Source organism: Pelophylax lessonae, assembly GCF_965119305.1.
Source record: "Pelophylax lessonae genome assembly, chromosome: 13".
Classification (NCBI taxonomy): Eukaryota; Metazoa; Chordata; class Amphibia; order Anura; family Ranidae; genus Pelophylax; species Pelophylax lessonae.
The window spans coordinates 207,198,723-207,214,187 of record NC_138780.1 but is presented as its reverse complement, the minus strand read 5'-3'; the positions used below and the strand labels follow the sequence as shown (position 1 = coordinate 207,214,187).

The 15,465-nt window shown below is 40.1% G+C and overlaps 1 protein-coding gene across 1 annotated transcript; it reads right to left on the bottom strand.

The window, feature by feature from the left end:
- Positions 1-4,993: 4,993 nt before the first annotated feature.
- BMP4 (bone morphogenetic protein 4) lies at positions 4,994-13,399 on the bottom strand. Its single transcript, XM_082275100.1, has 3 exons — positions 13,267-13,399; positions 11,840-12,213; positions 4,994-6,037 (listed from the first exon to the last, which is right to left on the bottom strand). Exons 2-3 carry the CDS (start codon positions 12,204-12,206, stop codon positions 5,196-5,198), a joined length of 1,209 nt encoding a protein of 402 aa, XP_082131226.1. The 5' UTR covers positions 12,207-12,213; positions 13,267-13,399; the 3' UTR covers positions 4,994-5,195.
- Positions 13,400-15,465: the final 2,066 nt, after the last annotated feature.

Sequence of the window (15,465 nt, the reverse complement as noted above, 5' to 3'; positions counted from 1 at the left end):
CTGGTGGTACTTTTCTATGGGCTTACATGGCCAGGAAGTCAAAATTTTTGGAGTCAACTCTTCTCCTCCCCTAGAAAATTAGATATCTTAACCTGTATAATGTTGCAGGACGGGAGCTGGGTGCTAGTCTAGGCAAGTGGGCGGATCCCGACTCTACAGTCACATTCTTGCCCAAGCCTGGACCGGCTCTGTGATATCAGCCGGTCACATTCTTGCCCAAGCCCCTCCCCCGAACAATTAGATATTTTACCCAGTATCCCTTGCAGAGCAGAGTCTTGTCTTTGAATGTTGATGTTTTTGAACTTTTTTTTTTTAGGAAAAAAAAGTCCAAAAACATTACCTGGTGGTACTTTTCTATGGGCTTACATGGCCAGGAAGTCAACATTTTTGGAGTCAACTCTTCTCCTCCCCTAGAAAATTAGATATGTTAACCTGTATAATGCTGCAGGACGGGAGTTGGGTGCTGGTCTAGGCAGGTGGGCCGATCCCGACTCTACAGTCACATTCTTGCCCAAGCCTGAACCGGCTCTGTGATTTTAGCCGACAGCGGGCCTTCTTAATGGGCTTGCATGGCCAGGAAGTCAAGAGTGTTGGACTTAACTCACTCCCCCCCCCCCCCCCCTTACCATCTAATTTAAAATATATTTATATCTGCTCCATCAACTTTTTACAGCTACCAAAGAACGACATTTTAGGATATAAAAGTTTAAAAACTTCCCCTCCCCTAGAAATTTTGATACTTGAACCAATATCCCTTGCAGAACAGACAATGTTAGTCATTATATTAGGATAAAAAAGTTCAAAAACATCACCTGGCATTTCTTTTTATGGGTTTACATGGCCAGGAAGTCAGGAGTGTTGGAGTTGACTCGTCCTCCCCCCTCCCCTCCCCTTACCAACTAATTTTAAACATTTTACATTTATCATAGAACGCCATTTTAGAGTAACAAAAAGTTCAAAAACATTAATTGGTGGTACTTTTCCATGGCCGTACATGGCCAGGAAGTCAAAAGTGTTGGAGTCAAATCTTCTCCTCCCTTGGACAATTTGATATTTTAACCCGTATAATGTTGCAGAGAAGATAGTTGTTCTATTTTAGCCGCAATTGTAGGATCGAAAAAAATAAAACATCACCTGGGGGTACTTTTTAATGGGTCTACATGGCCTGGAAGTCAAGAGTGTTGGACTTAACTCTCCACCCCCCCCCCCCCCACTTACCTAATTAAAGAAATATATAGGTTTCTAAGCTCCCTCAACTTTTTACAGTTATCAAAGAATGACATTTTAGGATATAAAAGTTCAAAAACTTTCCCTCCCCTAGAAATTTAGATATTTGAACCAATATCCCTTGCAGAACGGACCGTTGTTCTATGTTAGCCATTATATTAGGATTAAAAAGTTCAAAAACATCACCTGGTGGTACTCTTTTATGGGTTTACATGGCCAGGAAGTCATGAGTGTTGGGGTCTGACTCTTCCCCTTCCCCTTCCCATCTAATTTTAAACATTTTACATTTATTGTAGAACGCTACCTTAGGGTAAAAAAAAAAAAAATTCAAAAACATTACCTGGTGGTACTTTTCCATGGGTATACATGGCCAGATATTTTAACCCGTATAATATTGCAGAGAAGATATTTGTTCTATTTTATCCACAATTGTAGGATTGAAAAAGTTAAAAACATCACCTGGTGGTACTTTTTTAAGGGTTTACATGGCCAGAAATTCAAGAGTGTTGGGGTCAACTCTTCCCCTCCCCTAAAAATGTGATATTTAAATCCATCTCACTTGCAGAACAGACTGTTGTTCTATGTTAGCTGCCATTTTAGGATAAAAAAAGTTCAAAAACATCACCTGGTGGTACTTTTCTATGGGCTTACGTGGCCAGGAAGTCAAAATTGTTGGAGTCAACTCTTCTCCTCCCCTAGAAAATTAGATATTTTAGCCTGTATTATGTTGAAGAGAAGACTGTTCCATTTTAGCCACAATTGTAGGTTCAAAAACATCACCTGGGGGTACTTTTTTTATGGGTTTACATGGCCAGGAAGTCAAAAATGTTGGACTTAACTCACTCCCCCCCCCCCCCTTACCATCTAATTTTAAAATATAATTTTATCTGTTCCTTCAACTTTTTACAGTTATCAAAGATATAAAAGTTCAAAAACTTCACCTCCCCTAGAAATGCAGATATTTGAACCAATATCCCTTGCACAACAGACTGTTTCTTCAATGTTAGCCATTATATTAGGATAATAAAAAGTTCAAAAACATCACCTTGCGGTACTTGTTTATGAGTTTACATGGCCAGCAAGTCAACAGTGTTGGAGTCAACTCTTCTCCTCCCCTAGAAAATTAGATATTTTAACCCGTAAAATGTTGCAGAGAAGACTGTTCTATTTTAGCCACAATTGTAGGATCGAAAAAGTTAAAAAACATCACCTGGTGGTACTTTTTATGGGTTGACATGGCCAGAAAGTCAAGAGTATAGGGGTCAACTCTTCCCCTCCCCCAAAAAATTAGATACTTTACCAAGTATCCCTTGCAGAGCAGACTGTTCTATCATAACCGTCATATTAGGAAAATAAAGTTCAAAACCATCACCTGGTGGTCTGGTGGTACTTTTTTATGGGTTGACATGACCAGAAAAGTCAAGAGTGTTCAAGTCAACTCTTCTCCTCCCCTAGAAAATTAGACATTTTAACCTGTATAATATTGCAGAGAAGACTGTTGTTCTATTTTAGCCACAATTGTAGGATCGAAAAAGTTCAAAACCATCACCTGGTGGTCTGGTGGTACTTTTTTATGGGTTGACATGACCAGAAAAGTCAAGAGTGCTGAAGTTGACTCTTCTTTCCCCGTCCCGTAACATCTCATTTTAAATACTGTATTTTCTGGCGTATAAGACTACATTTAAACCTCAAAAAAGTCCTCAAAAAACGGGGAGTCGTCTTATACGCCGAGTATAATATCTCCAAGGTACACTAAGTATAAGTATTACCGGTAGATGTAATCTCTCAAGACGCTGGCTGTGCGGGAATCCTTTACCGGAATACCGTATGTACCGTAGCTTCGGCTACATACAGTATACCGCGCTGAGCAAATCACGGAGAGCGATGTATTCTATTATTGAATGTAAAGCCTGCTTGGATTGGCGGAGTAACATCAGCCCGCCTCTCTGACTCTGCCAATCCGAGCAGGCTTTGCATTAAATAATAGAATGCATCGCTCTTCGTGATTGGCTCAGAGCGGTATACTGTATGTTGCATTAAATAATAGAATGCATCGCTCTTCGTGATTGGCTCAGAGCGGTATACTGTATGTAGCCGAAGCTACGGTACATACGGTATACCGGTACAGGATTCCCGCACAGCCACCGTCTTGAGATTACATCTACCGGTAATTCTTATACTTAGGGTACCTTGGAGATATTATGAGAGATTACATGTATTACAGTACTTGGGGTACCTTGGAGATCTATGAGAAATCTGATGTTTTTCAATGGTGTTTCCTTGCTTCGGAAGGGAGGTAGTCTTATACGGCGAGTATAGCCCAAAACCTATGTTTTAACTTGAAAATTAGGGGGTCGTCTTATACGCCCAGTCGTCTCATACGCCCAGTCGTCTTATACGCCCAGTCGTCTTATACGCCCAGTCGTCTAGTACGCCGGAAAATACGGTATTATTTTTTTCTGCTCCATAAACTTTTTACATTTATCAAAGAAGGTTATAAAAAATAAAAAATCTCTACAACATTTTATTTATATTTAATTTATATTTCGTGGTTTGGTTGTACAACTCTTGGAGCCGTGTAGCAAGCAAAACAGTATTTCACTGGCAGATTCCATTCCATTCCAGTTTTTTTTTTTGTAAATCAAACGTCACAAAACAAATTTGTCCTAAGGGGAAACTAAGTTCACTCTCTTTTAAACAATTTATTTAAGCTCTGTACAATTAAAAAGGCCCTTTTTGAAGGCAGTTACAAGACAAAAGCAGCATGGAGTCTCGATGCATTACCCTGAGGCCCTGATCTGGTCTCTCCACCTGCACTCTCCAGGAAGTGAAGTCTTGCCAATCTTTCCACTGTTCAAGTTTTTATTGGTTTTAACTAAGCCTCCCCCCCCCAAACGACTCACTCCATCACCCCCCCCCCACCTCCTCCTAAGCATTGGAGAGTTTCAATAATTAAAAACCAAGCTTTACAATAGTCTCCTGGGGATATTTGGACATGGTGACGCACAAGGTTAAAATGACAGATTGTTTCAATGTCAAGAGGAAAAATAAATATGTTTATTTAAAAAATATTACCAAAATATTATAGAATTTTTTTTTTTTTACTTATCATTATTAAAAAATAATAGGATTTTTTTTTTCTGGCAGAAATGGCAATACAGATGAAGGAATTTGCCAGATAAAAGTACAGTAGTTGTCAGGTGTCTATGTTTTTCTAACCTTCAACAAGTGGGATGGTTTCATTTCTTTTTTTTTTTTTTTTTTTTAAGAAAAATTACATTTTTAACATTTTTTTTTTTCACCCAAACAGCCCAGTCTTAAAAAAAAAAAAAGATAATAATAAGAATATTAGCTTGGAACCAACAATATACTACAAGAGGGAAGGGCAGTGGCTGTGCTTATCATTAGCATAACAAATTGAACTCAGGTACTTCCTAGACTCTTTTCACACAAACTGGAATAAAAAACCAAAAAAAAAAAACACACAGTTTACCCCAGAGGCTGCTGGGATTCCCACTGTGACTTCTAAACAGCAATATGCTTTACCCTAATTTACATTCATTTAGGAATAGGTGTTTAAGTCATATTGCCAATAAATATTAACACTATGAAAAGCTCATTTTGTATAGAAAACAAATTAAAAAAAAATTCTATCCCCTTTATAGATCCAACATTTTCCTAACTGTACATTTTATAAACAACTGTACAAAAAAAAAAAGTAGCTTATGTTTTTGAAAAAAAAAATGTTTTTTTTGAAAATAATGACTTATTTTATTTTTTTTTCTTTTAATATGTTGTTATAAATATATTTTGCAAAATATATGATCATATGGTCAAAAAAAAAAAAAATTTGCACATAAAAGACATAAATAAGGTCAAGATGATTGTTCATTTTCAAAGGAGTTCAGCAGATAACGAGCAGTCTGCCTCTTTTTTTTCTTGTGTTTTTTTTTTTTAGTTTATTTTTTTTAGCGGCATCCACAACCCTCTACCACCATCTCCTGATAGTTTTTAAGGACCACTTTGTCGTACTCGTCCAAGTACAGCATGGAAATGGCGCTCAGTTCTGTCGGTACGCAGCAAGCTTTGGGAATGCTGGAGTTAACGGAGTTCACCAGAGTTTGTACAATGGCATGGTTGGTTGAGTTTAAGTGGTCAGCCAATGGAAACGGGCAATCGCCATGGCAATAAAAGGCTTGATATCCAGGGGGTGCCACAATCCAATCGTTCCAGCCAACGTCGCTGAAATCCACGTATAACGTGTGCCTACGGCAATTTTTATTTTTTTTACGGGCTCTCTGTGGTTTAGGGCTTCGTTTTGACCTCCTGGTCAGTGCATGCCCCCTGCCGTCGTGGCTGAAGGTGATTAAAAGCGGCCTTACTTGAGACCAGTCTGAGTTCTCTTGAGGTAATAAGGAACGGCTAATCCGAACGTGCTTCCCCTGAAACTTTTTAGTCTGGTTGAGGTGGACCACCTCTACCGCAAGCCCGTGGTTTATGCCCTTGTCTTGGGTCCATCGCGCAATGGCCGGGCTTACGTCGAAACTTTCCCACCGCGTTACGTTGTGGTGGATGAGCCTGGTGTCCAGTAGCCTAGTGATCAACTGTCCATTCCCCGCGAAAGGTTTCATCACTTCAAATATATTTATCCTATGGAATCCCTCCTCCCACGTAGGTCCGTGGTCTATCTGTTCTCTATACAGTCTGAGCTCAGCTGACGATATCACCTCGTTCTCTGGAATGCTGGAGAGATTGAAGAAAAAACGAGTACTTGTGTTTCCTGTCGTGCCTGGAATGCTCTCCAAATGTTCTAACAAAGAAAGAAGAGGAAAAATTAATATTTGGCTCAGCGTGGTTTGAACAGATGTAGACGAAGTCTTCACACAAACCGCCCCTACTATTCCAACAAAGAATACAACATGACAAGATAAAGAGACCAAACGTTCCTCAACTTTCTGAGCAGATCTAAAGAGTTCCTCACCCTGAAAAATGCTGCTACTTATGCAAAAGAATACAACATGGCAAGATAAAGAGACTAAACGTTCCTCAACTTTTTGAAAGGATCTAAAGAGTTCCTCGCTGTCTGTTACTTAAGCAAAAGTATACAATGTGACAAGATCAAGGGAATACGGTTCCTCAACTTTTTTTTTTTTTTTGCCCTATAACTTTTTATTACGTTTTTAAATACACAAACATATTGAATAGGAAGATCCGTTAGAAATTCTCAGCTTTTTTAACAGATATAAAGATGTCCTTGCTCTTAAAATTCTGCTGCTTATGCAAAAGTAGACAATATGACAAGATAAAGGGGCTACCGTTCTTCAACTTTTTGAACAGATCTAAAGATGTCCTCAAAAATGTTGCTACTTATGCAAAAGAATACTACATGGTTAGATAAAGAGAGACTATCCTTCCTCAACTTTTTGAAGAGCTCTAAAGATGCCCTTACTCTTAAAAAGTCTGCTACTTATGCAAAAGAATACAAAATGGCAAGATAAAGGGACCTTAACTTTTTGAAGCGATATCAGGAGTTCCTCACTCTTAAAAACTCTGCTACTTATGCGAAAGAATACAACATGGCAACATGTTCCTCAAGAGCTATCAGGAGTTCCTCACTCTTAAAATTCTGCTACTTATGCAAAAGAATACAACATGGCAACATGTTCCTCAACGTTTTGCAAAAATCTAAAGAGTTCCTCACTCAATTCTGTTACTTACGCAAAAGTATACAATATGGCAAGATAAAGGGGCTACCATTCTTCGACTTTTTGAACAGATCTAAAGATGTCCTCAAAAATGCTGCTACTTATGCAAAAGAATACAACATGGAAAGATAAAGAGACTATCTATCCTTCCTCCAACTTTTTGAAGAACTCTAAAGATGCCTTTCCTCTTAAAAAAACTCTGCTACTTATGCAAAGGAATACAACATGGCAAGATAAAGGGACCTTAACTTTTTGAAGAGCTATCAGGAGTTCCTCACTCTGCTACTTACACAAAAGAATACAACATGGCAACATGTTCCTCAACGTTCTGCAAAGATCTAAAGAGTTCCTCACTCAATTCTGTTACTTGTGCAAAAGTATACAATGTGACAAGATAAAGGGACTACCGTTCCTCAACATTGTTTTTCCCCCCATAACTTTTTATTACATTTCCAAAAACACAAACAGTAGAAAACATATTAAATAGAAAGATCTGTGAGAATTCCTTAAACTTTTTGAACAGATCTTAAGATGGCCTCACTCTTAAAATACTGCTACCTATGCAAAAGTAAAAAAATATGACAAGATAAAAGGGACTACAGTTCCTCAAATTTTTGAAGAGATCCAAGGATGTCCTTACGCTTAAAATTCTGCTACTTATGCAAAAGTATACAATCTGACAAGATACAGAGACTACCGTTCTTCAACTTTTTGAACAGATCTAAAGATGTCCCCAAAATGCTGCTACTTATGCAAAAGAATACAACATGGTTAGATAAAGAGACTATCTACCCTTCCTCCAACTTTTTGAAGAACTCTTAAGATGCCTTTTCTCTTTAAAAATTCTACTACTTATGCAAAAGAATACAACATTGCAAGATAAAGGGCCTACAGTTCCTCAACGTTTTGAACAGTTCGAGAAAGTTTCTCACTTTTATAATTCTGCTAATTATGCGAAAGAATACAACATGGCAAGATAAAGGGACTACCATTACTCAACTTTTTGAAGAGATCTAAAGATGTCCTCTCTCTCTTAAAAATGCTGCTACATATGCAAACCCTGCGAACTCTTAACAAGTTCAACCGTTCAGCCACTTGTGATCCAAATTTGCAAGCTCCATCTACATAAATCACTTGGCAGGCAAGATCACATACAAAGTTTCTTTCTGAATCTGAAGTGTATTGCTCGGGAGATCCAGAAATTTTTTGAAAGCATAGAGCATGCCTTGTTGATCATATTACAGAAGAGGGGGGGAAAGAAAAGCAAAATTCCAGTACTGCAAAGATGCCGTGGATTAATAAGTCAGATTTACCTTGGGAAAAAAACATCCGCAAGGAAACATTTGGATCGGATTACAAGGCTTCATTGAACAAATCTTACAAACACACGGTTGTGGCGTTAAATACACCGAGTGTACTTTAAGTATTAAAGCGAGTGGAAAAAACAGGGAGGTGCGCCTTTTTTTGCCTTTGATGAGAAGGGAGCACATAACGCAGTTTATACAAGCTGAAAACTAACCTATGCACCGCGTGTAACATAAAGGGGCGAGACGTATCTTTTTTAAGGGTTTTCAAAGCAAGCATGTTCAACGGGACAATCATAGGTTTGTTTAAGCCAAAAAAAAAAACATTTGGTTCTGTAATGTAACAAAGACTAAGTAAACAAATAAATAAAATATAATAAATACAAAACAAAATCCATAATAACATACTGACTAGGTGCATGCATCACGTGACTCAGGGGTTGGAAAGGGGACCAATGGCTAACTTCCATTTTCCAGAACATGCTTAGGCAATCGCAAATGTCAACTGCCCCACCTGTGATAGAACTACAGGACCAAGCATGTTCTAAGCATTGAACGTGTAGCCCCATACTAAGCTGTTACCATTCCAGAATACATTTAAGACTACAAATTTACAATAAAACCAAACACAGTATGCTCTTCGCTCCTTACCCACTACCGCAGGGGTCTTCAAACTATGGCCCTCCAGTTGTTCGAGAACTACAAGTCCCATCATGCCTAGTCATGTCTGTGAATCTCAGAGTATTACAATGCCTCATGGGATGTGTAGTTCCACAACAGCTGGAGGGCCGTAGTTTGAGGATCCCTGCACTACCGGGACAGCTTACAACATTTTGGAAAAGACCTTCAAGGTCACCTAGATCTTAAGTTTTGGTTTTCATTTCAGTTTCATTGCACACACATGACTTTAAATGAAAAATCTGTCCCTGATACAACCATAGAGTAGTAACAAGGTGTGGAAACATTTCTCGGGCTCATGTGCGTTCAATATCACTTTAGCAGGTTATAAAGTCAACTGCAAGAAGCCCCTAGCTACTTGAGGAACTTCAACTCAAGCTGGCAGCCCATGCTGCTTCTAGTCCTTCCAAGGCTGGAGTTCAACAAAATGCATATGACCGATTAACCAGAAGAACTTGGGTCTACACATTGATATATCCATAGGCTGGAATTCAACAAGATCTATGGCAACCAACTAAAAAGAACTTAGGTCTACACACTGATATATTTGCAGGCTGGAATTCAACAAGATGCATACGACCAATTAACCAGAAGAGCTTGGGTCTACAGATTTATATATCTATAGGCTGAAATTCAAGAAGATGCATACGACCAAACAACCAGAAGAACTTGGGTCTACATATTTATATATCTGTAGGCTGGAATTCAACAAGATCTATGACAACCAACAAAAAAGAACTTAGGTCTATACACTGATATATTTGCAGGCTGGATTTCAACATGATGCATACGACCAAATAAGCAGGAGAGCTTGGGTCTACATATTTATATATCTATAGGCTGGATTTAAACAAGATGCATACGACCAAATAAGCAGAGCTTGGGTCTACAGATTTATATATCTATAGGCTGGATTTAAACAAGATGCATACGACCAATTAACCAGAAGAACTTGGGTCTACATATTTATATATCTGTAGGTTGGAATTCAACAAGATGTATATGACCAATTAATCAGAAGAACTTGGGTCTACAGATTTATATATCTATAGGCTGGATTTCAAAACGATGCATACGACTAAACAACCAGAAGAACTTGGGTCTACACATTTTATATCTGTAGGCTGGGGGTCTACAGATTTATATATCCATAGGCTGGAGTTCAAGAAGATGCATACGACCAATTAACCAGAAGAGCTTGGGTCTACACATTTTATATATCCATCCATAGGCTAAATTTCAACAAGATGCATACGACCAAATAACCAGAAGAACTCGGGTCTACACATTTTATATCTGTAGGCTGGGGGTCTACAGATTTATATATCCATAGGCTGGAGTTCAACAAGATGCATACGACCAAATAACCAGAAGACCTCGGGTCTACACATGATATATCTGCAGGCTGGAATTCAACAAGATGCATACCACCAAACAACCAGAAGAGCTTGGGTCTACAGATTTATATATCTGTAGGTTGGAATTCAACAAGATGTATATGACCAATTAATCAGAAAAACTTGGGTCTGCACATTTATATATCTATAGGCTGGAATTCGACAAGATGCATACGACCAAACAACCAGAAGAACTTGGGTCTGCACATTGATAAATCTGCAGGCTGGAATTCAACAAGATCCATGGCAACCAACTAAAAAGAACTTAGGTCTATACACTGATATATTTGCAGGCTGGAATTCAACAAGATACATACGACCAATTAACCAGAAGAACTTGGGTCTACACATTTTATATCTGTAGGCTGGGGGTCTACAGATTTATATATCCGTAGGCTGGAATTCAACAAGATGCATACGACCAAACAACCAGAAGAACTTGGGTCTACACATTTTATATCCATAGGCTGAACTTAAACAAGATGTACACGACCAATTATTCAGAAGAACTTGGGTCTACACATTTATATATCTATAGGCTGGATTTCAACAAGATGCATACGACCAATTAACCAGAAGAGCTTGGGTCTACATATTTTATATCTGTAGGCTGGAGTTCAACAAGATGCATGGCAACCAACTGAAAATAATTTGGGTCTACAGCTTGAAATATCTTCAGGCTGGAAGAAAGGTGCCAACCTGCCCTCAGCAGGTGGTCCAATCCGCGATGGTTATTTTCTTGCACTGAGAAGCTTTCACATGGTTAACATTGGGCTGCTGCAAACTTTGCAAGATAGGAGTGGACTCTCGCATTACCAACAGCCGATAATTCAACATATACAGTGATAACAAGGGAATGAACAGCTGGGCGAGTCTATGAGGGATCGCAGGCTCGCATACCTATATCCAGGTCAGGAATTAAGCAGTTGCTACATGCCTAATGTACAAGGAAGGGGGGGGGGGGGGGGACGTTAACACGACTCTGCAAAGTACATGATGGAAATTAAGGGGGATGGTCAGTTAGTTGTTGAACGGTTCTGCACAAACACAAGACAATGGAAGGTGTTACCGGGCATTACATGAGAATAGGTAAGAGCTCCAAGGATATTATTCCTCAACAGACAGACTGAAGACAAGGCACAATGCTCAAAGACTTTTATACACTGGGTGTATACAGGAGGTGGAGGTAACCTGGGGGGGGGGGGGGGTTATTACTTTCCAACATAATGATGCTAAATGATTAAAGGGTTCTCTGGGGTGGCCAAGATACGTAGACGATGAGTGCCTTATTACAAGGACAGAGCCTTGGGTTTATAGCCATAAGATAAAGGTCCACTACAATGAACCTTCTCCAACCCTGATCCAGGGGAGACCCCGGTAGGGCTGAAATCACCATTCACAACACAAACAGGGGGCTGCGGCATTCCAGACAAGTTCTAAAAAAAGTTTTTTTCGGAAGCCAAACCCACGCCTGACCCTCCTTCCCACCCCATTTAGGGTCACAACACAAGGTTCTGGGGGCACTTACCTTCATGGTGGAAGCTCCTCACTGTGTTGGCACGGCTGGTGGGTCTCTCTGGGTACTCCAAGCTGATCTCCTGCAATTCGTCCTCCTCCTCAGCAGACTGGAGCCGGTACAAGTCCCGCATGTAGTCAGGCACCACCACCTCCTTGCTGGGCTGCGGCCGCTTGCGGAGGCCAAACATCTGCAGCAGCGTCGCCTCGAAATCCCGCAAGAGCTCATGGCTCTGGGCAGACCTCCTTCCGCCCGCTTGGCCCTGAATCTCGGCCACTTTCTTCTTCCCGGTCTCAGGAATCAGACTGGCATGGCTAGTGCCTCCTAGCAGGACTTGGCATAATAAAATGACCATCAGCATTCGGTTACCACGAATCATGGTGTCTCTGGGATGCAGAACACAATACATGCAAATAAGTAGGAGGCTCATGGGGGGGGGTTAAAAAAAAAAAAAAAAAAGCTAAAGTCAAAGAGGCTACAGACGAAACAACAGGACAAGAGCGGCCCCAATCTACTCTGCGTGCCCAGGGGGGATGGGGGGGAATGAGGAGGGAGGGGGGGGGACTATCATGGTCTAACTTGTTTACTGGCAAATAGCTCATTATCAGATAGCCACAATCCCGACTAATCTGTGTGCTGTCTCTGGGCTATCTGCACAATTATCTCTGCCTGCAGAATAAACAGCCGGGGCGAGCTCAGCGCCGTCACCGCTTCCAGGGCGTCCATGGCGAGCTCAGCGCTGTCAACGCTTCCAGGGCGTCTATAGCAAGCTCAGCGGCGTCAACGCTTCCAGGGCGTCTATAGCGAGCTCAGCGGCGTCAATGCTTCCAGGGCGTCTATAGCGAGCTCAGCGGCGTCAACGCTTCCAGGGAGTCTATAGCGAGCTCAGCGCCGTCACTGTTTTTCAGGGTGTCCATGGCAAGATTAGAGCTGTCAACGCTTCCAGGGCGCCCGTGGTGAGCTCAGTGCCGTCACTGCTTTCAGGGTGCCTACGGCGAGCTTAGAGCCTTCACCGCTTTTAGGGCGCCCATGGTGAGCTCAGCGGCGTCACTGCTTTCAGGGCGCCCACTAGCGCCTTCACTGCTTTTAGGGTGCCCATTATGAGCTCAGCGCCGTCACCGTTTTCAGGGCGCCCACGGCGAGCTCAGTGTTGTCACCGCTTTCAGGGCGTCCATGGCGAGCTCAGCGGCGTCACCGCTTCCACCCAAAAAAATAAATATTTTCCTGCAATTCTACTGAGCGCCATCCCTGCACCGCTCCATCGGATGGGGGCCGCCAATAAATCCCCCCCCCCCCCTGGTCACCCAATACTTGATACAATGTTACAAGCTCACCCATCAGATACATGTAGAGGGGTCCTCACTCTACATCTGGGGGTCCCTAATGCACAGATATAGGGAAGGGGGGGGTGGAAAAAATAAAAAGAAAAGTCTACTCACTGACAGAGAACAAGGCATAGAACAACAGTCCATGATTCTTGACAGGCAATGAGGGACAAATGGGTGGAAAAGCTCGGGGGGGTCCGCAGGCTCTCCGCAGATCGGATGGAATGGAGAGGAATGACTGCACTGAGCGGACTTCACTCTCACATCGCTTTTCTTCCAGCCCACCGAGAGGTCACGTGACGAGCCCGGAGACTCTGCCAATCACTGGCCGCCCCACTATATAAGCCCGACGACGCCCCCTCCTGCCGGCCCAGAGAGCGGCCGCTGCATCGGGGGGTGTGTGCGGGGATCGGGGGATGGATGGATGGAGGAGATCCCATACACAATACTCTGCCCGGGAGAAAGATACAAACTGATACAATCTATACCATCTATATATATATAATACAATGTATATACCCATCATCTATATATATATATATATATATATATATATATCATACAATCTATACCATCTATATATATATAATACAATGTATATACCCATCATCTATATATATCATACAATGTATATACCCATCATCTATATATATATATATATCATACAATCTATACCCACTATATATATATAATACAATCTATACCATCTATATATATATAATACAATGTATATACCCATCATCTATATATATATATAATACAATGTATATACCCATCATCTATATATATATCATACAATGTATATACCCACTATATATATCATACAATGTATATACCCATCATCTATATATATATATATATCATACAATCTATACCCACTATATATATATAATACAATGTATATACCCCTCATCTATATATCTTACAATGTATACCCCTCATCAATATATATAATACAATGTATATACCCCTCATCTATATATCTATATATCTCACAATGTATACCCACCCTCTATATATATAATACAATGTATACCCACTATATATATAATACAATGTATACCCACCCTCTATATATATAATACAATGTATACCCACTATATATATAATACAATGTATATACCCCTCATCTATATATCTATATATCTTACAATGTATACCCACTATATATATATATATCATACAATCTATACACATATATATATCTATATATCTTACAATGTATACCCACCCTCTATATATATATATCATACAATGTATACCCACTATATATATATAATATAATGTATACCCACCCTCTATATATATCATACAATGTATACCCACTATATATATAATACAATGTATACCCACCATCTATATATATATATATATATATACATATATATATATCATACAATGTATACCCATCATATATATATATATATATATATATATATATATATATATATATATATATATATATATATATATATCATACAATGTATACCCATCATATATATATATATATATATCATACAATGTATAACCACCATCTATATATATATATATCATACAATGTATACCCACCATCTATATATATATATATATATATCTATCATACAATGTATACCCACCATCTATATATATATATATATATATCATACAATGTATAGCTATTTCCCAAAGACAACCTCTGGATATGACGCTGAGCACAGCACTCAACTTCTTTGGTCGACAATGGCGAGACCTGTTCTGAGTGGAACCTGTCCTGGTAAACCATTGTATGGTCTTTGCCACTGTGCTGCAGCTCAGTTTCAGGGTCTTGGCAATCTTCTTATAGCCTAGGCCAGTGATGGCGAACCTTGGCACCCCAGATGTTTTGGAACTACATTTCCCAAGATGCTCATGCACTCTGCAGTGTAGTTGAGCATCATGGGAATTGTAGTTTCAAAACATCTGGGGTGCAAAGGTTCGTCATCACTGGCCTAGGCCATCTTTATGTAGAGCAAGAATTCTTTTTTTTCAGATCCTCAGAGAGTTCTTTGCCATGAGGTGCCATGTTAAACTTCCAGTGACCAGTATGAGAGAGTGAGAGCGATAACACCAAATTTAACACACCTGCTCCCCATTCACACCTGAGACCTTGTAACACTAACGAGTCACATGACACCGGGGAGGGAAGATGGCTAATTGGGCCCAACTTGGACATTGTCACTTAGGGGTGTACTCACTTTTGTTGCCAGTGGTTTAGACATTAATGGCCGTGTGTTGAGTTATTTTGAGGGGACAGTAAATTTACACTGTTATACAAGCTGTACACTCACTACTTTA